The sequence below is a fragment of the Eschrichtius robustus genome, chromosome 2 (assembly GCF_028021215.1).
Source record: "Eschrichtius robustus isolate mEscRob2 chromosome 2, mEscRob2.pri, whole genome shotgun sequence".
Taxonomy (NCBI): Eukaryota; Metazoa; Chordata; class Mammalia; order Artiodactyla; family Eschrichtiidae; genus Eschrichtius; species Eschrichtius robustus.
The window spans coordinates 130,552,382-130,579,527 of NC_090825.1; the positions used below are offsets into that span (position 1 = coordinate 130,552,382).

At 46.6% G+C, this 27,146-nt stretch overlaps 1 protein-coding gene across 4 annotated transcripts in view; it reads left to right on the forward strand.

Moving 5' to 3' along the window:
- Positions 1-27,146, forward strand: part of GALNT10 (polypeptide N-acetylgalactosaminyltransferase 10) — a 335,391-nt gene that overhangs the window by 249,004 nt on the left and 59,241 nt on the right. For all 4 annotated transcript variants that reach the window (XM_068536263.1, XM_068536262.1, XM_068536260.1 and 1 more), the window contains one exon: positions 801-967. In XM_068536263.1, coding sequence (XP_068392364.1) covers positions 801-967 — 167 coding nt within the window. The remainder of the gene's footprint in view (positions 1-800; positions 968-27,146) is intronic.

A 27,146-nucleotide genomic window follows, 5' to 3' on the forward strand; every position in this document is an offset into this window, starting at 1 on the left:
GGGGAAAAGAGACCTAGGAGATACATCAGCTAAAAGCAGTAATGTGGGCCTTGTCTTGATCCAGATTTAAACAAACCAGCTGTAATAAGACACAAAAACATCAGGGAAGTTTGAACACCAACTAAATATTTGCTGATATTAAGTAACCGTGTTAATTCTTTGGGGTATTACCATGATATGAAAGGCCCACAGGAACAGGGCCTTCTGCCCCCAAGCTTACCGTGGGGCTGGTGGAGAGCAAAGGAGAAAATGTGCCCTCTGCCCACAGAGCCCAGGGAGGGAGAGAAGAGGGGCCAAGCCAGTGAAGCCCAGTTTATTCTTCCAGGTTTAAGGACACATGGTTTCTCCTCCATAGAGAGGAATGTGCAAGGGGTGGGGAGAGAGACAAGAGTGTTACCGAAGGGCTATCTTCTACATGGAATCATGAGGATGGACAACCATGTTCCTATCACAATTGAGGCATAAACAAGTTAGTGCATGTAAAGCACCAAACCCCGATGCTGTTCCATCACTGTTGGGGGTTGTTGTTCTGTAACTGCTCGTGTACAAAGCTGGGTGGGGGGGTCGTGTGTGTGTGTGTGTATCCCTGTGCACTCTGTGTGCAGGGATTAGAGGCAGGACTTTGGGACGCCAAGTAGAAGAAAGTTGTGAAGTGACCGTGGTGTCCCCAGCTTTCACTCATTCCCTGAAGCCTGGAGGAGAAGTAGGAATTGCAGTTAGCTGAACCACGTGCGTGAGTTCTCCTGGCGACATGAGAGCTGAACCTGTCCTCTCCCTGTCCCCCCCGTGTCTCCCTCTAGCTGCAACAGCAAGCGCTACCTGGAGACGCTCCCCAACACCAGCATCATCATCCCCTTCCACAACGAGGGCTGGTCCTCCCTCCTCCGCACCGTCCACAGCGTGCTGAACCGCTCGCCCCCGGAGCTGATCGCCGAGATTGTCCTGGTGGACGACTTCAGTGACCGAGGTAGGGCCCATTTCACCCAGCTTCCCACCCTCCACACTCCGTTCAGTGACTTGCCAAAGGGGTGGTAGGTTTTTCCCATCTTCAGCAGCACCAGCCATGTGGGCCACCATGTACTGGTGCTTGAGGCCATGAACCTGGCACTGAACACAAGTTTCTTACTTAGTCCTCACAACGACCCGTGAAATAGGTTCTGTTTTTATCCCATTTGTATCAGTGTAGAAGTGCATTAAGCTGCAAATAATAGAGAACTTTAAATAATAGCTCAAACAAGTAAGGGGTTTATTCATTTATTCATTCATTTGATAATGAGATCCAGGATTGGTACAGCTGCTCGAGTCTATCATTGGAGAACCAGACTTCTTCTCTCTTCCCACTTCCTCATCCTCATGGTTACAAAATGGCTGCTGTACCTCTGGGAATTCTACCTTCCAGGCAGGAAGAAGGAGGAAGGGCAAAGAGAACAAAGCCTCTTCCTTTGAAGACTTTGCCTTCTTATTCAGGAAAGTCTCCCCAGAGGCTTTTGGCCAGAACTCTGACATTTGGGCACCCATATCTGCAAGGGTGGCTGGGAACGTGAGTGTTCTGATTTTTGGCCTCTTTAGTAGAAATAGGAAAAGAAGTGGATTAGAGAAGGTATCAGGACAGCCCACCTACAGTATCTGCCACACCACTTTACAGATGCAGAAACTGAGGCTCAGAGAGGTTAAGTGACTTGCCCTTGGTCACACAGCTCTTAGATGGTGATGTGGTGACTAAGCCACGTCTGTCTGACCCCACGCACATGATCTTAACCACTAGACCACACTGCGGAGCCTCTTCGCTATGAGCCTCACCCGTGGGTTTAAGAGACACAGAGGTGGAGCCACAAATGAAATCCAAGAAGAATTTGCCCTCCTGCCAATGGTCTCGAGCTTATTCTTTGCATCAGAGCTTTCACCACTTGCAGCAAAATCAAGAGAAGCCCTTTCCTCTTCTCACTTTCTTGTAGAGGCACTAATAAGTAGTGAAGAGAGGGAATCTAAGTACACTCCAGAATAATCAAAGCTGAGCTGCTTGCCGCCCCGTTTTAGTACTACACCCCACTTACGTGGCGGGGTGTGTGTGTGTGTACACACATATAGATACACACACATTTTGAACTCAGTTCCTGCCATCTCTAATTCTCCCCGTAACTCTTTTTTTTTAATTATTTATTTTATTTATTTATTTTTGGCTGCATTGGGTCTTCGTTGCTGCGCGCGGGCTTTCTCTAGTTGCAGTGAGCGGGGCTACTCTTCGTTGCAGTGCGCGGGCTTCTCATTGCAGTGGCATCTCTTGTTATGGAGCACGGGCTCTGGGTGCCCGGGCTTCAGTAACTGTGGCTCACGGGCTCTAGAGCACAGGCTCAGTAGTTGTGGAGCATGGGCTTAGTTGCTCCGCGGCACATGGGATCTTCCCAGACCAGGGCTCGAACCCGTGTCCCTTGCATTGGAAGACGGATTCTTAACCACTGCGCCACCAGGGAAGCCCTCTCCCCTAACTCTTGACATACACTCATTGTCATGGGACCCTTTACTTTTCCTTCTTTGCTCTTATCACATCAGAATTAAAATATAAATAAGTGTAACATGTGAGCATTGTGTGTGTAAACATTGGCCTGTCGTGTGTTTCCTCTATCAGATTCCACATTCTGAGAGCTGGGACCACCCCATCGGTCTTGTTCACTACATATCCTCAACTCCTTAGGCATATAGTAGGTGCTTAATACATGTTTGACAACTAAATGATCAGAGCTCGTTTCCTCTGTTCCCTTAGCACTTCCGCCATGGTTACAATAGCATCCATTATATGAGATTTATTTGCGTCCCTGAAGCGAGGTCTGTGAAGTCACCTGTGGGTGTGTCTCCTTGTGTCTGTAGCACCATTCTTTAGCAATAGTTACCTCTTTGATCCTGGCCCTGTCACTTATTAACTCTGTGACCTTGACCCAGTCACTTAATCTCTCTGTGCTTCAGTTCCCTCATCTGTAAAAGGGAATCTACCTCTTAGGTAGCTATGACAATTAAGTGGGTTAATACATGTCAAGTGGTTAGGACAGTACATGGCACAAAGTGAACATTAGAAATAAACATTTAAGCTTGGTATTATCATTATTACTGTTAACATTATTTATGCCTGGTTTGTTGGAGTGGGTGTCAGGGATAAATGTACAGACATGGAGGTACGGTCTCCCCCTTTCCGTGGGTGAAAGGGCTTTACAAATTGTAAAGCACTAAATAAATGTGCTATTGTCCCACCTTCCGCCTAAATTGTCTCCCCATCCATTCACCATTTCGGGGACCATTTCTATGTGCCAGGCCCATACATTATCTCATTTATTCTTGACGACAGCCTCTGAGGGAGGCCCTGGGGTCTCTGCGTCTCCGATGAGGAGCTGGGGTCAGGTGACTTGCCCAGACTTAACACAGCCAGTGAGCAGAGCACCCAGACCCGTGGACTCAGAGCCCCAGACCCGTGCTCTACCGCTGCCTTTCCTGCCTTTCGTCCTTTACCCCTCCTCCTCTCCCAACCTCATCCTTCCCCCAGTTTGGGCCCGCCACCCCGAGGCCACGGGCTCTCAGCCAGGTGGTGAAAATGAATATAAATGAGCACATTGCTCAAGTCATTAACTGATGTCCATTTACTGTGCTGCGGCAGACACAGCCCCTGCTCCTCGGGGTGAACACCCGAGCCTTCCGTCAGGTTCTTGAGAGCCACAGCCGTGAGGGTCGCCCTCTGCGCTTGGCTCCCCTTCTTCGTGTACCAGCCACCGCAGGGCCTTCTGTTCTGGAGCACGCCAGGCTCCATCCTGCCTTGGGGTCTTCTCGTGTTCTTCCCTCTGCCCAGACATCCTCTTCCCAGCGCTTCCCACGGCTGGCTCCTCTCACTCCATCTTCACTTGGGTCCCCCACCCCTGCCGCTGTGCTCTCTTCTCCACGTGGGGTCACAGGGCTGTTTGCTGACCTATTATTAGCCTTCCTCATTAGACCATTTGTGGTTAATAAATGTTTGTGAATTAGTGAATGAATGAATGAGGGGGGGCAGAGAAGAAGGGAAAATATACGGCAGCTACAGCTGTATCCACACACAGGGGAAACCGTCCCTCGCAACAGGGTCGTCTTCAGTCAGCGAGATAGATGTGGCTGTGAAAGACACAGCGGTTCCTTTGGTGACCGGCGCTGGCCCGCGTCTTTGGGTTTCAGGTTCAGGTCCCTGTCGCCTGTTTTCTGAAGCAGGGGGCAGACCCATAGCACTTGGCAGGATCCATCTCTGAGCCTCTCAAGGCATTAGTCCTCCAGAGGGAGAGTGAACCCGGCATCATCCAGATTAGAAACAGCAGTTCTACTTGTTGGGTTAGAAAAGAGCTTCAAGGTCATCCAAGGCTACTGGCTTTGAACGTGTGCCTCTGAGCAGTAGGGGGCCCAGGAATGCGTCAGGGAGCGCTGTGAGGGCTGTGAAGAACCTCACAGGTGCAGGTGGGGTTCACGTACCTCTCCTGGCATGGTCTATATTTGGTTTCCGGAAAATTGTTCACTAAGAGGAACTCCACTGCTTAAAAATGTGTGAAAATTGCAGATGTAACAGCCTACTCATTGTACAGATGGGAAACCTGAGTCCTGGAGCAGTGGACAAGCTCGACTAAGAGCACGTGGCCAGCTGGTTGCAGACGAGAGACAAGAATCCCCACTCTATGCTCCCATTACAGCCTGTCCCCTCGTCTTAGCTGTGAATGTGAAACATCTGCAGAAGCACATTACTGTTTTCTACCCCCCAGGATGCTTCTCAATACATCATTTTCCATTGTACTAAAGAGCAAACTTCTTGCTAAAGAGAGCTCATTATCAAACACGACCAATCCTGGACCATAATGGTTTATGCTCCAATATCCCAATTTCCTCAGTGTTGTACTCAGTGATGAAAATAACGTGACTCCCCCTCCCCCAATAAAAGAAGACTGTAACAATCTTGAGAAAGAAAAGGTAAATTTTGTAAGAATGACATTCACCAAGTAACATCTGTTTCTCCAGAGAGCAAAAACATTAACCCAATGCAGTACCGTTCCCAAACCCTAATAAGATAGAGAAGAGAATGAATACTGTCCCATTTCACAGACAGGAATGAGAACTGAGGCCCCTGACTGTTGCCCTTTTTTCTCAGTGAATCGGGCATGGAACCCAGAGGAGAACACTTACCTCATGCCCCTCAGTCCTGCACATTAGCTGTCAGATTTTGCAACCTGCGTTCTTCAGAAAAGCAATCATTCTTCTTGTTGCAAGAAGAAATTCTCAAGGCAGCTTTGGAAGAAAAACTTACTCGGCAGTGATTGTTTTAAAAATGAGATTTGAGAGAAAAAACTTCAGAATTATAGAGAGGCCTGTCTCAAGTACGGCAAATATGGGCCATCGCGAAAGACGGATTTCTCTGGGCCACGTGAGCAGAGGCAGTTCTCAGAGTTGAAATTCATAGATGCTAACTACAGGCTTGATTGGCGCTGCCTGGCAGAAGGCATTTTCCTCTGAAATGAGCCTCTTCCAGGATCCTCAGGGCAACTAATTTTAATTTGGCTGAGGGTCAAGACCTCGAGTAGGAGACAAAATTGGAGCAGATGAATTCTTGAAATAAGATCCAGAGCTTTGGGCAGGCAGCACTGGGGACTAGAGTGAAGGCAAACGTTGGCCCCGGAATAATCCTGGCCCTGCTTGCAAATAGAGCACTGCGGAGTTTTCCAGGGGGCTCCAAAAGCTCTTCAAATGTGGAGGCTTGGCTTGAGGATGAGGAAGACATAGAGGTGTTTTTGCACTAGTGGGAGAAAGGTGAGAGTGTAGGGTGGCAGACCTGCCTCCAGATTACACTGCCCAGATAGGAGATCTTTATTAGGAAAAACAAAAGGGGTCTTTGTTCATTCGTTTCTTTCTATTCTCCTTCCCCTCCCCATTTCCAAACAATATTGGTTTTCCAAAAAAAATAGGATATGTAGCCGTGGATGGGATTATTGTCTTTGGATGAACTGTGGGCCGCCGGGAATGATGAGGTGCAGAAACGAAAGGCTATGATATGATCTCGCTGACATCATTTCCCCCAACTCAGCTCCCCATCAGCAAACAAACAAAAACATACACATTGAAGGGTTCCCTGAAAGGAGGTTCTTAAGCAAGCAAGCGTTTGTGGAGCTATCAACAGATTGTTGGCAGTGATTGGTGCTGGAGGGAGTGTGGACATTGCAGGGCCCGTTAGTACACATGGTAGAGGCTCTCACCATTGAGACCAAGGTCCCAGCTCTTCCTTCTATGATGGGCTTATTAACTCTGACCTGCGTTGTCACACCACGCCAGTCCTGGAGACACGTCAAGGAGATCCGTTTGCCCTGACCCGATTTGCATTGCAACGTACCACTCTTGACACGAGCCCATCAGCGTCTATTCCTCGTTTCTTGTCATCTCTCTCGAAGCCTTAGTTTGCTTCCAGGACCACCACAACTGTCGGGATGGCCATTCCCCACTTTCACCGTATCGTTTGGGTTCTCTTCACCTTGAGTTTTGTGCTGCTGAATTTGTTTTTCTCTACATTTGTCCTGATTTCATTCATATTCATATATGCAGCAAAATTCATGAAATGACTCTGTGCCGTCGCTGCAGCAGGTGCTGGGGCTACAACGGGAATAAAATAGACTTCTCTTCTAAGGCTCACATCCAGCAGGGCAGACAGACAAGGTAAGGGGCAGTCGTAAGACCATGGAGTATGTGCCCCTTGGTGGAGGTCCAGGTGCTGTCAAGCACAGAGAAGATCAGGGAAGACTTCCCAGAAAAAATTCCAGCTGAACTCGATCCTAAGGATAAGCAGATACTGCTCCTTGGGGTAGGGAAGGGAGAAGAATGTTCCAGGCAGAGGGAACGTCATGAGCACAGGCTAGGAGTCAAGACGGAAATGTGGAAAGCGCAGAAAGAGCCATCCATAACCTCATCTCCTGGAGGCAATTACTGTTAACATTTAGGGTTCTCCCCTTTCCCAGTGTTGTTTTTTTTTTAACAGGCCTTATTTTTTAGAGCAATTTCAGGTTCACAGCAAAATTAAGCTGGAAGCACAGAGAGTTCCCATCCACCCCTCCACCCCCTACACATATCCCCCCATACCCACTCCCTCATCAGTGTCCTGCACCTGCATCAGAGGGGTACATTTGTTACAATGGATGAACCTACAGCAACCCATCATTATCGCCCAAAATCCATAGTTTATATTAAGGTGCACTCTTGGTGTTATATATTCTGTGGGTTTGGACAAATGTATAATGATATGTGTCTACTATTACAGCGTCATATGGAGGAGTTTACTGCCCTAAGAATCCTCTGTGCTCTGCCTATTCATCTCTCCCTCCCTCCTAACCCCTGGCACCCACTGACCTTTTTACTGTCTCAGTAGTTTTGCCTTTTCTAGAATGTCTAATAAAATTGGAATCAGACAGCATGCAGTCTTTTCAGATCAGTTTCTTTCACTTAGTAATACGCATTTAGTGTTCCACCATGTTTTTTTATCGCTTGTAGCTCATTTCTTTTTAGTGCTGAATACTATTCCATTGTCTGAATGTACCACCATTTACTTATCCATTCACCTACTGAAGGGCATCCTGGTAGCTTCCAAGTTTTGGCAATTATGAATAAAGCTGCTCTAAACATCAACGTACAAGTTTTTGTGTGGACGTAAGTCTTCAGCTCACTTAGGTAAATACCAAGGAAGGTGGCAGTTGCTGGATCATATGATAAGAGTATGTTTAGTTGTGTAAGAAACCGCCAAACTGTCTTCCAAAGTGACTATGCCATTGTGCATTCCCACCAGCAATGAATGAGAGTTCCTGTTGCGCCACATCCTTGCCAGCATTTGGTGTTGTCAGTGTTTTGGATTTTTGCCATTGAAATAGGTGTGTAGTGGTTCTCATTGTTGTTTGGATTTGCACTTCCCTGTGACATTTGCTATTGAGCATCTAATCTGCCATCTGAACATGTTCTTTGGTTCCCAGTGTCTGTTCATTTCCATTTTCTCTTTCATACCCTCCCAATCCCCCTCTAGTTGCAGGCCAACTGAAGTAACTCATGTCTACAGTCTGGTGTGTATCCTTCTAGACCACTCTGCATCATAACACTAACGTGTAGTAACAAGAGCTAATACTTATTGAGCATTCGTGCTCAGTGCATTTACACATTCATCACCTCAGCACTGTTGTGGCTTCTGTCATTCCCAGTGTGAAAACCACTGGACTCAATGATCTCAGACCTCCTTTTTCTACTTAATAAAGGTAATATTTTATCCCCATTTTACAGATGAGAAAACTGAGATACAGAGAGGTTAAGTAAATGGCCAGTCTACTTAGAACAACGAGGCAGGACTTTGATTCAAAACCATGCATTCTGATTCTAGAACTTCTGCCCCTAATCTTTACATGTTTTTTTCTCCCCTTTTAATGGGATCATACTGTACACATTGCTCTCTTTTTTTTCCCTGTTAATGTATCACAGACATCCCTCAGGTCAATAGGTATAGTGCTAACTCATCTGTTTTTTTGCTAGCTAGATAATAATCCATAATGTGAATCTACATTTAGCCCCTTTACATTACGCTTTGTGTAGTGGACATCCAGTTATATTTAACTTTGTATCCAGGTTTCTTCCACTAAGTTTTCTACAGTCATTTCCCCCTTGTCATTATAAAATGACTATCACATCTCTCCTCCTCTGAGTCAGTTGTGAGATAGCGACAGGATTCACATGACTCCAGAATATGAGGCGTATTGTTGGAGAGGCTGATCCAGAGAGCACAACACGGATCTGTCCCTACCACTTTGCTCCTGAACTGACTGATGCAGGGACAGGCTGAGCAGCGAGGAGCTGTGGGCCTCCCTGGCAGGGCAGAGCCTGTGCTGGTGAGTGCACCACAGCAGGGAAAGCATAAATTAGCAGGCCGTGTGGGCAGCGTGAGCATTCGTACTTTGGCCTGCCCTGTGTCCCCTCTCCTGGCCGCCCCAGAAATGAAATATTGTTCCTTCTTTGGAACTGTGAAGGCAGGGGAAACAGTTGCATCTTACAGATGACAAAACTGAGGCTCTGAGAGATCGATAGGAGGTGTCCTAGACTGCTTACCTGCCCTTAGAGGAGTCCCCTCCTGGTTAGTCATCCCATTTGACGGGAGGGACCCATCCTCCCCATGATGGGTTCCATAACCTTAAGAATCACACTTCCTATGTATCAGTCTCTAGGGTGTCTTACCACTAAGAAAATCCACAGTTTTCTTGATTCTCTTCTCCTTTCATATAACATCCTGAATGCTTCTCCCCTCAGACTCCAAAGGAGAGAGCTGCTAAGAAGATGAAAGCTGTTACAGAATATCAATTAGTTTATAATGGGGGAAATCTATAAACCTTTTGGTGGCTATCTGGCAAGGACACAGCATGCAGGAGTCGATAATGCTTATGGTATATTTTGTGCATCTTAAAAAAAAACCCCAGGATTTTGTGAATCGAGCACTATATAAATGATTTACTGGGATAGCAAAAAAAAAAAAAAAAAAAAAAATCAAATAAATCGCTCAGATTGCATCTGAAGCATCAAAAGCTCTGATGTTTGGGAAAGAATCGTTTCTGTAATGGAAAATAGCTGCATTATATTTTCAGAAAGGTGATGCTTCTATAGCGGTAGGCGAGCCTTCTATATTTTAAAAACTTGGTGCAGCAAAACTGTGCTAAATTGCTGATACTCTCCTGATTTTCTTGTGAGGATTAAAGTCTAACCTTTTCCACTGTTTTAGTGTTCCCTTAAAAATTAAATGGGGGGAAGCAAAACCCAATGAAGCAGGTGACTGGAGGTCCTTGGAATAAGGTCCCCAGGGAGAGAGCCACAGAGCTGCCCCGCTTCTGTCATAGTCTTTCTTCAGAAAGCTCCTGGGCCTTTCTGCCATCTTAGGTCTGACGTGAATTGTTATTTACTCAGGGCCTAGAGGGAAATGAGATTTGAGGCTGAAATAAAAGAAGGAGGTCCCTTAGTACCTCACTTGATCGAGTGCAAACCATCCAAGTCCTTTTCCCATCCTTCTTTTAACTCAGTAAGTGGGGAGCTGAAAGAGCTGGTTTTGTCTGCCTTATAGAGGGGAAGAAGCAGTAACAGCAATAATAATAATGCTGTGTAACACCTAGACAGCACTTACCATGTGCCAGACACTGTCGTAAGCAATTTAAACATATTATACTTAGTTTTATTGAGAGCTTCTTAGCCAACATTTGCCTAATGGGAAAATTCACATTTAGTAGAAAATTCAAACCCAAGTACAAGGAATTCACCTCCTCTCCATATCCCACCCCCTAAATAAAACAACTTTTAGGTAAAAACAACAACAAAACTGCTAGGTAAAGATATGAAATGCTCAGTCATGACATCTGATATACATCCATATGTCTAAGGAAGTATGTTCTGCTGTTTTCATTCACAGTCAGTGTAGCTGGACAGGGCCGGTACCCAGCTCAAGTTCAGCTGCTTGCCGCTCAAAAGGCCAATACTCAGGAGACAAGTGTTGGCAGGAAATGAAAAGTCTCTTTATTCAGGGGCCAGCAACCTGGGAAGATGGCGGACTAATGTCCTAAGACCATCTCCAACTTGCCGGTTAGGAGATAAAGATTTTGAAGGCAGTGTGAAGGAGGGGACTGCAGGGTGCATGCTCAGCTCATACACAATTCTTGGATGGGTTGGCATCAAGATGAAGCTTCAAGCGTCACCCCTGTTCTGGTTTCACCCGGTCTGAGGTCTCTGTGCTTGTGGTCCGCAGTTTTCTGGTGGAGGTCTGCTTCCTGTAAAAACAACTTAGGAATGTGTGTCAGGCCTTTATCTGTATCTTTCAGGGACCTGGGAGTTCAGTGAGTCTGGGGCTGATTTATAGTCTCAATTGTTACCAGTTTCCCAGACCAACAAGTATTGTTAGTGTCTACATCTTCACATTTCCTAATCATTGACTCCTGAGCCAGCCTTTTGAGACTCAGGTGGGGGGCCTGGGAGACTAAAGCTTTTCTACAGAGAAGAGGCAGGTGGAGGACATGGGGGGGTGTCAGGGGGTCTGTCCTGGGAAGGCCCCATAGGGTCCTGCTTGGTTACATAAATATTAGCCAGCTCCTCTAAATAATATTGGTTCTAGCAGGTTAACGAAGCACATCGGCCAAAAAGTAGGCATCAGCTCTAACCTACTGACCAACACCAGACCCATGGGCAGCTGTGAAATGACTCATTGGCAAAAGATATCAATACTTTAGGAATTCTTCCCAATTTCCTTGCAAAACTTCCAGTCCCCGAAAGGTTCAGTCACGTCTTTATCAGGCAGCCACAGCTCCAGAGCCAATTTTGGTTTGATTTGAATCCAGAGGCACCTTCAGATCTGTAAACACCGGAGGCTTAAAATGTTTCCAGTTTTCATAGCCAAAAACAGGCAATGCTTGACAGTTCTGAAGATCAGGAAGGCCAGATCCAGACATTTATACATCTCCTATTTATTGCAAAAATTAAAAGGAGAAGATTGCAGCACTGTTAATCAGTATAGTGTTCGTGGGCATTGAAGTTTTCACTTCTCTTTTCTCTCTTTTTATTCTCCTGTTTTCCTATCTGAAACAGAAAAATCTCATGAAAATGTAATTCTTGCATCATTGTATAGAACAAAGAATCAGGCATGTGAAGACCACAGTAACACTCTTTCCTCTTGTACTATTTAGGGACGTTGGGTCCTGTAAAGTATTAACAGACGCAGACTGCCTTTTTCAACCTTTGGGATCCTTGTATACACTCAGGTCCTTCTCCTGAAAGACCAAACTACTCATTCTTCCCAGAATGATAAAAATATATATATTTATTTGTTAGCTTCATGAATGCAGACCTCTTCAGAGATGCCCACATTGTTTATGAGCAACCGGGAATCTCAAAATAACCAATAACTCCCACCATCTACTGTGCCAATTAATGAATGGGATTTATTGGGCATTGCTAATAATATGTAGTGAGGGTGAAAACAGGTGGAATTATAAGGCTGTTTTCTGCCCAGTCTTCTCAGAAACTTTTAATTTTTTTTTTTTTTCCTGTGTGCTATCAGAATATATAGTCTGGAATATTCTGAATAATAACTGCACTCCAGTCTCCATTAATGGAAAGCTCAAACTAACAATTACCTTCCCAGAAACCTCCACAGCAGCCAGCAGATCTGTTTTAACCAGGCGGGAGGAAAGACCAGCCCTGACCTTTCCCAGAAAACATGTTTCTGCTTCCCTGTGACAGAAGAAGCAATACTTTTAACTCATGAATGAATGAAGATGACCTGTAAATAGACCTTCCTCCCGAGCAGTTGACTCTCAGCATTCTTTGTCGTAAACGCAGAACCCTATCGCCCCCATCTCCCACCCTTTCCAGCTGAGGGAAGACAGGGTGGCGTAGTCAGTTTGGTGGACTGCTCCTCACCTACCATTCATTCCTTGTGATCTTGAAGGGACAGCCGGTCGGTGATACCACCCAGCCACAAAGGAGGCTCCAGCCCACCTGGCCAGTGCTGTCCCATCCCCATGGCCACAGTGATTCATCCAAGGCGCCAGCCTGTGATGCCAGCTGAGCCTGACCTAACTCCAGGCCAGTTCCGCCCCTGTCCTTTCCCCTCCCGTGAGCCAATACACCATCCTCTTGCGTAAATTCATCACGGGTGGGTTTCCGTCACTCCCAACCCACAAGCCATAACTACCATCCTCCCTTTCACGGGTCAGGTGAAGATTAACTGAGGTAATGCGCTAGAGATAGCGCAGGGCCCAGCCCACGGTGGGCGTTCAGTAACGGTGCTCACCGGTGACGCTGTTGTGGTGATGGGGGTTATCATGACTGTCCACAAGGCGGTGAGCGCTCGGCTACCCCATCTACCTCAGGAGTCTCGTTACAGGGATTAGATGAAACTAGAAATGTGAAAGAGCCTAAAGAGCTAAAAAGTGCCATAAAGACATAGAGGAGGATGCTGATTTCCACAGAAGGCAAGAACCCTGAGGAGAACCCTCCAGTCAGGTGGCCAAGGAGAAAGTGACCTCAAAGGCAGTGTAGTCCATGCCGAGAGTGTGTCCCACACGGTCTCCGGTTCCAGCTAAGTTCATGTAGGGCTTCTTAACTCTTATCCCTATCAGCACCAACAGAGGAGCTAGTTCCATTGCAGCTTACCAGGGCCCACTCACAGAGATTCTGATCGGTGGTTCTGGGGTGGGCCCCAAGAACCTGCATTCTCAGCAGGCATCTCAGATTACTTTGATAGAGTTGAAATGCTGCTCAGACTTGGAAAACACTGGATTATAGGAATAGAAGACCGTATATCACAAATATATGCTTTGTGATACAGTTGGTTGGTGATATCTTTGGATGTAGACCCTGGATTACCTTAAGTGCAAAACTGCATGACCCTTATCGGAGGAGCTAAGTTAAGATGCCTTCAGCCTCAGTCAGACCCCTGTTTTTCAGGATGCCTTGTCATAAATAACTGCCTCACTGTAACAGGCCTGTGCGAATTTATGGTCCCACATTTAATTTCAACCGCTATTCATTAATCCTCATGATCTCACTTAAATTATTAAACAGTCATATTCCAATTTTGAGGGCACCAATTATATCCTTGAGAGGCTGTTATTATCTGGATGATCACATGCACTCAGCCAACACTAGACTGTTTTCTCCCCACTCATCAGAATTTTATACTTTTTCAGGATTTTGTTAGTTGCTGAGTGTGTGCGTTTCATATGACAGGATCTCACTGCTGAGGAGTTATGAAATATTAGAGCAGGGGTTCTCAAATTCTGGTGCACATAAGAATCACCTGGAAAGTATGTTTAACATGCAGATTCCCAGGCCCCACCCCAGCATGAGTCCAGGTTCTCTTGTCTGGGTGGAGGCTGGGAATCTGCATTATAACCAGCTCTCTGGGGATTCTGATCCAGGCAGTCCTGGGAGCACTATAGGGAAACTGAAGCCCAGAGAGGGGAAAACTCTCATTCACAGCCCCGCAGGAGAGCCACAACCTACATCTCTGGCCTGTTGTAAGGACCAAATGAGATAATAGATGGGAAGGCACTTTGGAAAGTATTCAGCACTCTATAAATACAAGGAGGCACTATTATTTTCAAGCTGGAACGGCTTTGTGACAGAAATGGCTTGGCGCTTTCTCTCTAAATTACCATAATCACCTGTTTGAGGCCCCAACCAGGCCCATAACTCTAAATTCCCCAGACGTGGAATAAATTCCTCCTGAAATGTCCAATAAAATGTTTTTTGATGTGAGAATGTGCTTGGGTCCCTGCCTGGTCCTCAGTCAGAAGCACCCTGCCTTCTCCACTGCTGTCCTATCTATTCTGGGGTAGACCAACATCTCCAATTTGGGGGTACCTGGTTTAAAAGCCCTGCTTTCCAGCACATGGATTTTGATCTTTCCTGGGACATTTAAAACTTACCAGTGAACATTTTTGCCCCCAAAAGCGCTTTCTCCGTATGAGCTCACTTCTAACCACTTTCGTGGCCTTAGAAATAGAAAAACTCAAGTCAAGACAGCCAGGTTTGGGTTCTTTCAGCTCAGGGTACTCACCTGCTTATGTGTGCTGCAGTGACCCGTAAGGCCAGGTCAGTAATTCTGAGAGTTACCTCTGTGCACCTATTCCACGTCTGTCCTGCTGTGTCATGATTAACTGGACAGCTCTTAGGAAAGCGTTTCCTCATATTGAATTATACTTCTCCTCGCCACACCCATCAGCGGAGTCTACCTCCTCTGCCCTGATCTTCCCATGACTCCCTCCAGGTTTCTGAAGACCCTGTTTGTATCCCTACCCCCAAGTGCCTCCCACTGCAAAATAAATTCCTAAAAAAATGTGGTAGAGTGAGTTCAAGAACAGGCACTCCGGTTCTATTCACATTTCAACCTTTATTTTTCAATATTTCTTCCACACTCCCGCGGATCCTATCTCTCAGCAAGCTCTCCACATGTAAAACCTCGAGTTCAGGCTTTGCAAGTTACCCACACACACAGTCTATTTTTAAATCTGGAAGAAATCAAGGCTTTCCACTGATGGAAGAGAGCTTAGTGTTCCCAGGCAGCACGACTTCAGAGTTCAGGGAATTTCTGCCCTGCTTTCAGGAATCTTCACCCAGCCTCTACATTTTAGAGCGGAGGCAGGGAGGCCCACTGGGTACTTCAGTCAGGTGACTGGTTCATGATCAAGTCCTGCTCCCAATCAAGGAGCGCCTGTGGCTGGCGGGGTGCAGTCCCCACAGCTGTCTGGCGCCTCCAGAGGTCAGGCACACAATCACAGCCCTCGGTCCAGACTGTTCCTGGTCAGCAAGACCATCCATTGTGCTCAAAGGACAAGGCTGCAGCAGCAGGTGTAGACACCCGGTTTGTCCTTTTGTTTTCCTTCACTGACTTAATATATGAGCCAAAGCTCATCCTTGAATACATTTCAGGCCCAACTAGTGCAGTCAAGTATCCGCCCCATTTTAACATGTTAGCTATTGCTAACACAGCATATACACTGCACTCTTTCAACAGGACTGGACAACAGTTTTGGTCATCTAACAAAGGCATTTTCCCTTATGACAATTTCTTTGGATGCTCGCCAGTGTCTGTATTACCCAAGCCCACCTTGGCAGTACCAGGAACCAAATTTTATGGCCACCAACTCCCCTGTAGATACAGCATAAAATTATGCATGTGCAAATTATTTTTGAAAAAACTAGATGCAAAACTTTAAGTTGTTTGGGCTTTGAATCCTTGGGTTCTAAGCACCCTAGGTTTAGAGTCAGACAGTAGGGTGACATTGAACTAGTACTTAACCTCTCTGTGCCTCAATGAGTAACACTGGGCTACTTCCTTAAAGAGTTGTGCAGATTCATTGAGATATTGCTCGTGGAGGGCTTAGAACAGTGGCTGGCTCAGAGTAACCATGGGTTAACCATACCATAAGCATTAACCTGGATGCCATAATATTCCTTGATTATGAAACTCTCTGTGTTCATCTGTTCCTTCTTTTTCCTTCATCCCCCTTTGTATCTGCAGCTTATGGACCCCAAAACTTAAACTTCATTATTAATAATAATAATAATGTATGAGAACAATAGTAAATGCCACTCTTTATTAACACTTAATATGTGCCAGGAAGTGCTAATTCATGATCTCACTGAGTCCTAGGAGATTGGCATTATTGTCCTGATATTACAGATGATAAGACTGAGAATTAGAAAGATTCAGTTCACACAGCAAGCAAATGGCAGAGTCAGGGTCCAAACTCAAGTTTATTTGGATCCAGAATACTACGCCATTATGTATTATTTCGTCTATGACGGTAGGAATAGCATGGAAGGATTTTATGCTTTATATTTTCCTATTTTATTTCTTATAGATTCATTCACTCTTGACTCCTTGACTTTGAAAATCAGGGGGCAGGTTGACCTGGGATGGAATATCCACCGATCAGGAAAATGAATGAAAAACTAGACATTTTTCTGCCTGAACTCCCACATTTGATTTGCTGAGGAATTTTCCCCCTCTAAAGCAAAGTGTGATTTTCTTTCCCTTCAACCTTCATGCCGCTGGAAAATTTTAAATTATTCAAGACATTGAAGGTTTATTATCTACTGCAAGGCTGTAATGTAATTGCAAGGTATCATTTAAAGAGCTGTCTGTCTGTATGAACCACCTTGTTCTGAATACCTCCTGCTCCTGCATAGAGCGAGATGTGCGTGTATCTATCAGCGGTGGTAGATAACTGCCTTAGATCAACCGTATTATTCTTTCTCCACGGCCCAAGCCCCCAGATAAATGTCTGGTGATGCACGGAGCATTGAAGTCATTTGTGTATCATCAGTGGTTTATTTCTCTTCTGTCATTTGCATCTTGATGGACAGCCATGTGTTTGAGGGATTTCATTTTCGTTACAGACTTCGATCACATTGCCCGTGTGTAATACCAATTTGGATATTAACCACCCCAATTAGGGAATGCTCTTTCAAATATTATATCACCCCCAAGTCGTGCTATTCATACCATGTTCGTCATGAAGATATAAATGCCAACTCTTGTCTTAGTCTTGCTTTTGACACCTGTTTCCATATAGAGAGGTAGCCTTTCCCAGTGTTAATCATCAGTGACAAGAGAAAATATCTTCGTGTGGGCGTGGGTGGGGAAGATACATCATTTTTTCCTCCGTAAATGTCTCATCAATTCAGTGGCATTATGGAGTAAAAAGTTCATCAAGTGACTTTTCCAGGTATTGATATGGAACAAATAGACCAGCTCTGGTTCCAGCCCTGCCAGTAAATAGCTTTGTGACCTTGAGCAAATTACATCATCTCTTTGGGCTTCAGTGTCTGCATCTATAAAGTACGGATGACTTCTCACATCCTGTCAAGCTTTAAATCCTAGAACTTTAGGATGACTTTCCTCACTTCTTCCTTAGATTTTAAAGTTAGAATTTGATGCCTTATCGTTGTCTTAATGAGTATCAGTTATTAGATACAGCATTTCCCGTAAGAACAGCTGAGGTCTGGAAAAGTATTTGCCCTTGCACAAAATGACCCAATGGCTCTGTTTTCAGAAACCCAGGTTTGGTATTTATATTTTTTCCTAAATCTTCTTCCTTGTTGCGTGACTCTTAGATGACTTTTACTTCTTGTCACTTCCAGTGTGTCTGTCCCTAGGAGTCTTTTCCGCTTCTAATTTGCTATTTATTTCAAATCAGCTTTGGAATCAGAAATCCAGTTATTAAAGTTATTAGAATTTTATCTAAAACAGGGGGTAAATAGGTCCTAAGTGGGTGACTCAAGGCTCTCGCCTAAGCCATGATCGTGGGCGCCATGTTTAGTGGCCTCACAGAGGGCCACTTAAATTCACATTTAATTCTAAATGGGAATAATCAGGGAGGGCTTCCTAGAGGAGGTATCATTGCCTAATGAAGGGGGTTCCTGGTCTAAGGGAACAGCATAAGCAAAAGCACAGGGGCAAGATGGTCTGTCAGCAATAGATTGATAGTAGTGATTATGGGGAGACTGCCCTTTGAGTGAACAACTTCTGTGCTTCTCTGCTGAGCTGGGAGCTCAGTATTTCCCAGTCCCTACCGGGACATAATCTGACAAAGGGGTCCACGCAAGAAATAGAATCCGGGAGATTGTAATTTAAATTCTGAAATATCAGAATTTCCAGACGTTTAAGAAACAGTATGTCAGTGTTTCTGGGTCAGTGGGAACAGAATGTTTGAAATCAGAGCTGGTGCAAATAATGCAGGATCTCAGGTCACCATGATTATCAATTACAGAAGAACCATAAGTCACAGTCCCTCCTGAATCCCTAGAGCTGTGCTAATACAGTGGCCACTAGACTACTATTTAAATTTAAATTAATTAAAATTCAATAAAAGTAAAAATTCAGTTTTTCAGCCGCACAAGACACATTTCAGGTGTTCAACAGCCTCACATGACTAGCGGCTGCCACATAGGACAGCACAGACACAACATCACAGAAAATTCTATCGGATAGTGCCCCTCTAGACGGCCATGTTGAAAGAACAGTTAACGTTCACCCCCACAGAGCAGGAGGTGGAGGAGGGGAGGGTGGGAGATGGAGCTTCGTACAAAATGTCAGGATTTGCCCCGTTCTTCAGCATGGCCAGGGCTGGTGCAGGATCCTGGGTCCACAGTCCACAACTCAAAAGTCCACTGTAACCCATGCAGGGGAATAAATTTACCCCTACTCTGCTGGTGGGAGTGTAAGCTGACAGTGTGAATCAAAACTCCTTAAAAACATCCTTTGGGCTTCCCTGGTGGTACAGTGGTTAAGAATCCGCCTGCCAATGCAGGGGACACGGGTTCGAGCCCTGGTCCAGGAGGATCCCACATGCTGCGGAGCAACTAAGCCCGTGCACCACAGCTACTGAGCCTGCGCTCTAGAGCCGCGAGCCACAACTATTGAGCCCGTGAGCCACAACTACTGAGCCCACGTGCCACAACTACTGAAGTCTGTGTGCCTAGAGCCTGTGCTCCGCAACAAGAGAAGCCACCGCAATGAGAAGCCCGCGCACCGCAATGAAGAGGAGCCCCCGCTCGCCGCAACTAGAGAAAGCCCGCGTGCAGCAACGAAGACCCAACGCAGCCAAGAATAAATAAATAAATTTATTTTTTTTAAAAAATCATTTGATCTAGCAGTTCCATCTCTAGAAGTTTTTCTGAGGAAACAATCAAAGATGTGCAAGTAGATGTATGGACCTGTATGTTCACTGTAGTGTTGTTCATATAGCAAAACCATATGGGACTAGCCAGTAGTGTGCTGGGAAAAGATAACCAGCTGGGGTGGAGGTGGGGAGCCCTAATTTTTGTAGCATTTGCTGATTTCTGTGGTGTGAAAACTCCTCCCGTAGCTGATTTCAAGCTACCAAAATAACATAGAGTTGAGAATATTTACAGTTGCGTCTCATGAGCCTGTACAGCCCACTTCAGCACCCCACTGGCAAATAGCCTAAATGTCTGAAAAGAGGCAACTGATTAAATAAATCATGGTAGAAAATGCTGTGAAGCCACTGAATTCAGTGGTTCTCAAATTGGAGTGATCATCAGAATCACCAGGAGGGCTTGTTGAAACCTCGTTGGCCGGGCCCCCTGTTTAGGGTTTCTGATTCAGTAGGTCAAGGTCTGGCTGAGAATTTGTACTTCTAGCAAGTTCCCAAGGAAGACTGATCCTGATGGCCCTGAGTCCACACTTGGAGAACTACTGTTGCAGGAGAAAATTTGATGACATGGTTGTTACCAAAAAGATCCATTTTGTAAATAAAAATTTTGTGAGTATATATGTATGTATAGTAATAATTATAATGATAATAATAGCTACATTTATCGAGTTCTTAGAATGTGATGAGCACCGTGCTGAGTATTTAACATGCATGATCTTGCTAAATCCTATTATCTTATTTAACTGTTCTACAAAGAAAGTTACATTAATGTTATCCCCATTTTATGTACAAGGAAACAGGCTTAGAGAAGTAAGGAGTCACCCCTTCTCTGGGGTCACACATCTGGTGGGAGGTGGGACTGGAGTTTGAACCTGAAGCTGACCTTCAGGTCTGCCCTTGGACCACTCCAGTACGCTGCCTTGTGTACACTCGCTCGTGGTTCACCTGTGGGTACATGACACTGAAACACGACCCAATACCTGTGGTTATTTCTAGACAATGGCATCACAGGAGATTTCTGTGTTTTCCTCTGCACTTTTATGTTTTCCAAATTGTCTACAGTGCAATATTTTTGTAGTCAGGAAAAATATCCCACTTAGTAAACAGATAAGAAAGGCCATTGTACCCATGGTTTACTGTGTATACACCTTGCCCTTGGCATCCTTTGGGCTGGGCACTTCCATTCTCTTTAGCCCAAGGTCCTTCTTGGCTCTGCTCAGCCACCAGCATCTGTTTACCACTTTAGAGTTTACAGAGTTTCCACTTTGGGTAGCTTGCCTGATCCTCACAGCAAGCCTATGGGTTAAGACATCCGACTGCTTCCATTTTACAGATGAGACAGCCGAGCCTTAATAAAGTGAAGTGACTTATCCAAGGTTACACGTCTAAATAGAATAGTTTTCCCTTCAGTTATGACTCGTTTATTTTCTGGTTCCCACTGCTAGTTCACAGTGTAATTTAGTAGTTCCCATTTACTGAACACTTACTTTATGTCAGGCATTTTACTTAGTAGGACTGCACTAACTTCACAACAACCCTGGAAAGAAGATATTATTAGCACATTTTTAGGGATGTAATGGAGACTCAGAGAGGCTAAGTGCCATGCACAAGGATACATAGGCAGTTTTATGATTCCAAAGCCCATTGATTCATTTGGAGAACATTTGTAAAATACCTGCCATCTAACTTGCTCAGCAGATGCCTGAATTTCTGAGACCAGCCGTTCCTGGCCTGACTCTGCACCCAGCACGCGCACCTGGCAGGGCTCACAGTGGGAAGGCTTGCTCTGCCAGCCCTGGGCTCAGACCACTCTTAAGCACCCTGAACTCAACGCAGCAGCTCTGGTAGGAACAACTCTGGGTGCTGACAGCCCCTCCCCAGGTGGACACAAAGTTCCCTCTATAGGGGTGTTCACCTAAGGAGACTGGCCTTCGACTGAGTGCTTTCTATGTGCCACGCTCAGTGTTAAGTGGTTTGCACTCACTTCTCCATAATTTTTCACAGCAGGCCTATGAGGTGGGGATAGTGTGATCCCCATTTCGCAAGTGCAAACCCTGAGGCTGGGAGAGGGGGAGTGACTTGCCCAAGATCACACAGCTGGTACGTGTAGAGCTGGGAGCTTCTCTGGGCTGGGCGGGCCCCTGGTCCTTACCACTGCTTTCTGCCATGACGCTGCCTGCCCCCAGAGGCCTTATCTGTCATTCAGGCAGCAGAATGGAATTGGCCTTGGACCTGTCACTGACACATGCCATTTTTTTTCAATTATGCCAATTACACATCTGTTTGCGCAGACACCTGTTTAGTGGCACTTAATGCTATGAAGCCTTGTCCGTGGCTGGTGTCCATTGGGTAAAGCCCGAGTTGAATGGCAGAGACACCAGCAGGTGTGTGAATGATGGATTGGCCACCAAGTACGGTGATGGGGAGCTCTGAGCCCTGCCAAGTGCCTGAACACGTCACGTCAGCCACCACAGCTGCACTCTCATTATTTTCTGGATATGTCAAGGGGCCAAACTTCCATAGCAGCTTAAGAAATTTTGTTCACAATTTTGGGTTGAAGAAGCCTTTGATCACACCAAGGTTTTATATTAGGACATAGTTATAGCAGGGAAGAAATTTCACAGGGCCCCCCAGTGCAGGCAGGCAAAAAAGTAAGCTTTTTTAAAAGAACGGGATTTTCTTCTGTCATAAGCTCGGCGTCATATGAAAAGTGATGCTTGGATCCAGGGACCCTCACCGGCTCTGACCCGCCCCCCTCCTGTCTGGTAACTGCCCAGTCAGTCCCCAGGCCCAGGCCTGGGTTTAGCTCTGGGGAGCGGTGAGGGCTGTGAGGACTCACTCAGTGCATGTTCTTCCAAAGGTATCATCTCTGTGCCAGGACCCTGGCTTTGCCAAGAGTTCTTATTTTTGTTTTCCGATGTTGGTTCTGGCCTCCGTCTCCAGGGGTGGTGTGGGCCATGGTGGTTTTGGTTTTGCTTTGTTTGGGGGAGGGGAGGTGGTGGTGGTGAAGAGAGCGAAGCAGCAGTTGAGAGTAAAAAGGGGTAGCAGTGACGCCAGCAACCCCCCAAAATAACCTTTTTTAAATATTATATTATCCTAGCACACATGATTTAATCATTAACCAAATCCCGGTTCTCACGGGAGAAGCACTTTCCAGCCCACCCAGAGGAGTGGAACCAAGTTGCCGAAAGGCCTTTTCTCACTTCCCACCCTCCACCCGCTCCCTGGAGGGAACCTGGCTGCAGGGGATCGCGGTGGCCCTAAGCTGCAGTGAGCAGTGTCCCTCGGGCGCGCTGGCTGGAAGGGAGAGCTGGAGATCACTGAGCCAGGCCATCTGTGCCTCTCCATGGCTCCACGGTCTCCGCTGGGTCCCTGCTGCAAGCCAGGTCTCCAGTGGGACTTTAGGGATATCCTGATAAACCACCAGACGCGGTCCCTACCTTGAGGAGCTGGGGTCTAGAGGCAGATGAAGTCTGTGCTGCCAGCAGAGAATGGGCAGCAGGTAGTGGAAGTTCAGAGGTCAGAGTACCTTCTTCCCGCTCACCTTGTCCTCCTAGCAAACTGTTCACCCTTCAGGACCAAGCTCTGTGAGCCGATCTCTTCCCCCATCTCCCGTCCTCAGACAAGACAGGGAGGGTCCTTACCTCCTGTCGGCCCCTCTCCTGAATCACTCAGCTGGCACACAGCACCTACCCCAGTGTTTATATGTCTCCCTTACTCCCTGAGGACGTGGACCACGTCTTAGTTACCTCTGCATCCCTGGTACCCTGTGCAATGCCAGGCACCTAGCGACATGGTGAAATGTCTGTGGAATTAACAGATAACGAGAGCGCCCTTGAGTGTTTGAATCAAAACCCACCAGTGCTCTCTGTCTCCTCTCATTCTCTTCTCTTGTATTGGGACACCATGGGTTGGGATGTGTGATAAGGTGTGTTGCACACAAGTCATTTTGTTATTGACAACTCTTAAAGCACCGATATTTGTGAGTGACGTACTTTTATTTTACAAAGTAAAGCAAATATATGGTTATTCTTTGCCTTACTTAGCCACTGTCCTCTAGAAAACAGAACCTAAGCTATGAATAAGGCGTTGCAAGCCCAAGGCGGTGAGAGTGAGGATAAAGGGAGGAAATGAGGCAAGAAAGGAGAGGCCGGGCTTCCCTGGTGGCGCAGTGGTTGAGAATCTGCCTGCCAATGCAGGGGACACGGGTTCGAGCCCTGGTCCGGGAAGATCCCACATGCCACGGAGCAACTGGGCCCGTGAAACACAACTACTGAGCCTGCGCGTCTGGAGCCTGTGCTCCGCAACAAGAGAGGCCGCGATAATGAGAGGCCCGCGCACCGCGATGAAGAGTGGCCCCCGCTCGCCGCAACTAGAGAAAGCCCTTGCACAGAAACGAAGACCCAACACAGCCAAAAATAAATAAATAAATTTAAAAAAAAAAAAAAAAAAGAAAGGAGAGGCCATTACAGCAGTAGCTTCCACTGCACAGTGACCTCCAGCATCGGCGGGTGTGCTCTCCCCAGGGGGACCTCTCCCATGGGTTGCAAACAAGGAGCAACATCTTGGTGTAGTCTATGGATGAGAGAGAAGGGGGGATATTTTTCTACCTGGCTGTCTCTCATCTCCTGTTTCCCATGGGGCCAAATTCAAACTAACTTCCAGCCCCTTGGCAGCTGTTCAGAAAGCCAGATTCCATTCCCTGCTTTGATTTATGAGGTTTCATCTAAGTCTCCATGTGACCTGATGCGGATGGGGCGGGGAACTGGGAGAGAGTGTGAAAGAGAGAAGGGGAGGGGAGGGGAGAGAGCTAGGGACCTCTGAGAAAACACACAGCTTTGCATCCAGTATATCCCTATAATAATGGCATCACACATCTGCCACCCCCATGCTTTCCTGAGTGGGAGAACAAATGGTGGCATCACAGCTCTTGAGAGCTCCGGCCGTGGGCATTGTGCCTGACCCTGGGTGTATCCATGTGGTCCTGTCACTTCATGAACGTCGTCAGTCACGAGTGTTATCATTTCAACTTCAAGTCCATCTGGTAACTTGGGCGTTGTTTTTGCTTGTCTCATTCTCGTCTCCCCAACCAGATTGTCGAGTTGTTGTGCTGTCAGTGGATCGTGCTGAACTAGGACATGTGCGTGATAGACGTAGGGCACTCCTTTGAGATGTACTGAGCACGTGCTCTCTGTCTGGCACTCTGTATGGCTGGGCTGGGACAGAGGCGGGCTGGGGGCTGCAGGTCAGGGTCACGTGTCTGCCCTCACAGGGCAAGATCCGACCTGGCCAGGAGATCGAGGCCCAGAGCCCAACCTACCTGTCCAACCTCACACCCCCCAGGACCCCCCTCTCTCCTCCTCATCACTTCCTTTCTGCCTCCTCCAATTCCTCCTCACCTTCCAAGTCCAAGGTGATCAGGTCCTGCCGCCTCCGAGAAGGCTTCTCTGATGCTCTAGCCCAGGCTGGACTCCCCTCCCCGGGGTCCTGAAGCTTGCATGCCGAGCCTGCAGGGTGGACCCTCAGTGTCTGGTCCCTTCTGTTCCAGGCCTGGCATCTGCCCCTCCAGCTGGAGAGTGAGCCCCTGAAGGACAAGGGCACAATGGGGGTGGGTCTGCCAGAAACCTTGTTGGCTATATGAGCACCTGCTTAAAAATGATGTGTTTGAGACTGCAGCTGCTATTGAATGTCCAAGAGTTGATTTGGGGGTATCCTGACTTTTCTTTTTAAGCGAGAATCTCTGATCCATTCACTCCTCTCCCAGCATGAATAAGTTGGTTTGCTCCCATTTAGCAGATGAGGTCACTGAAATGCAGAGGGTAAGCGACAAACACGTCACGTTGACTCCAGACACCATCCCCCATTTCCGCTCTCATTGTAATCCAGCAATGTTGGCTACATGGGAGTAGCCACATTTTAGAGATGAGGAAGTTGACACCCAGAAGGGATAAATGTGTGGTCTGAGGTCACACAGCAAGTTCAAGGCCAGACTCACTCAGGCCCAGAACCGGGTCCACACTAAGGTCCACCCTGCCTCCCAGCCCCTTCCCCTTCCTCCCGTCGCAGACCCAGGGCCGCCTTCAGGCGTTCAGCTGCAGAACTGAGGGAGACCTCGTCTCCTGAAAGCCTCTGTTCTGATGTTTAGAACAGGAATGGACTCTGAATTCATTTCATCTTTTAGCGGAAGCATAAAGGTGCCTCCAGCTAAGAAGATTACGTCTGCATTTATAAGACCCGCTGAGTGTGCCAACCCCTCCTCTCACACGTGCTGGAGACCCCGCAGCTGCGCACATCTCTGGGTTGATGCCAGCGTTCGGTGTGGAGACGCCCCCACATTGCCCAGATTGTCCCTTGAGCTTTGTGCCTTCCCATCTGCACGTGAGAGGAAATACATGGGGAACCCTTGAAACTTGAAGTACCTGATGCTTCTTTTAAGGAGAGCAGGGAGATCAGACAGGCAGGAATGGTGTGAGGGTTCAGGGACCTCGGGTTCCAAGGGACCCCTTGTTGTGCCTGAGACCAGTGTTTCTGAAGCTGAGGTTCAGTGGATCCAAGAGTTAGGTAGGTTTTATTTAATTTCCTTTTTCCTTTTGATTTTTAATCTTTTAAACTATTATTTTAGCAACTGTAGAGACACTTTGCCGGGAAAATTCACACTTGGAAGTCAGAAACCTTGGTTTCCTTGGTTAGTATTTCTCAGATAAATCCTTGGGTATGTTTATGGAAGAGGTCTCCGTAATATTTTTCTTTTAAGAGGTACTGTTCATCACTTAAATTTGAGACCTTGGCTCAGTTCATGCCAGAAAAACTGCCGAGTGAGCACATTTTGACCGGGAAGAGGGCTTGGTGTAAGAGAGTGGCCCAAGGAGGACAGGATGCAAAGGTGATTGCAATATAAGGGTAAGCACAGGAGAGCAAAGGCTGCATATCAATGTGTACGTCTGGGCCTGTTCCTATGCAATATAAAAACCAAGCAAAACATCTGTAACCATATATTTTTTCCCCCAGTGCTTGGAAGAATATAGATCCAAGTGGTAATAGTGGCCTGGGTGGTGGAATTACCCGTGGTTTTTATTGTCTCTCTTTTCTGATCCGTTGAACTCCTTTGGTCTTAGAGAACCCCATTTGGTAAATTACTGCTCCTTTGCTCTAGGTCATAAACTTCTAGCTTTGAAGAGTTTATGTTCCTTTCAAGGTGCTGGATACAGCCCCATAGACCTTCTTGTTTGACCTTCAAAATAATTTTTTAAACCTGATTGAATTGAGAATATTTAGAAGTTAGGAGAATTCCACTAAAAATCTGGTGCTCCGGTTCTCCTGGTATCATCTCTGGGCCCACATTCCCATGTGACCCCAGCTGGGTTTGTGGGTTTCCATCTGGTCCATGTCACACACATCCCTCGGCTGCCTGGCCCTGGAAGCATGTGGGCCCCCTCTTGTCTCCATCCTGGGGTCCTTTAAGCATTCCGTAGGGTCTGCTCCCACTGTGAGCTGAGGTGGGGACTTACGTGGGGCCCCGGGTGCTCCAAAATTTAGGATTTAGGGGCAGTGACTGGGTTGGAAGAGAAGGTTTTGAGACCCTTTTGTACAGTGCTTTACATAAGATGAATGGGGGAATAAAACAGTGTTTGGGGGAGCTTCCTCTGATTATATCCTCAGTAAGTACTGAATATTAGACCAAAAGCATCAGTGAGGTGTTGGTACCTCTACCTAGCAGTTCATCTTTCTGAAAGGGCCAAATGGAAAACAGTCTTTACCATTTTTCTCCTGAGGTGAAACTCACAGAACCCTGGGAAGGAGCTGGGTTTAGGACAATCAGGTGCACTCTGGCCTTGATAAAATAGAAAAAATGGAATTTGAAGTGTTGTGTGTGTGGAGGAGGTGTCTTTAGAAGATGTAAATTGGGGAAGTGGGGTTTCCTTG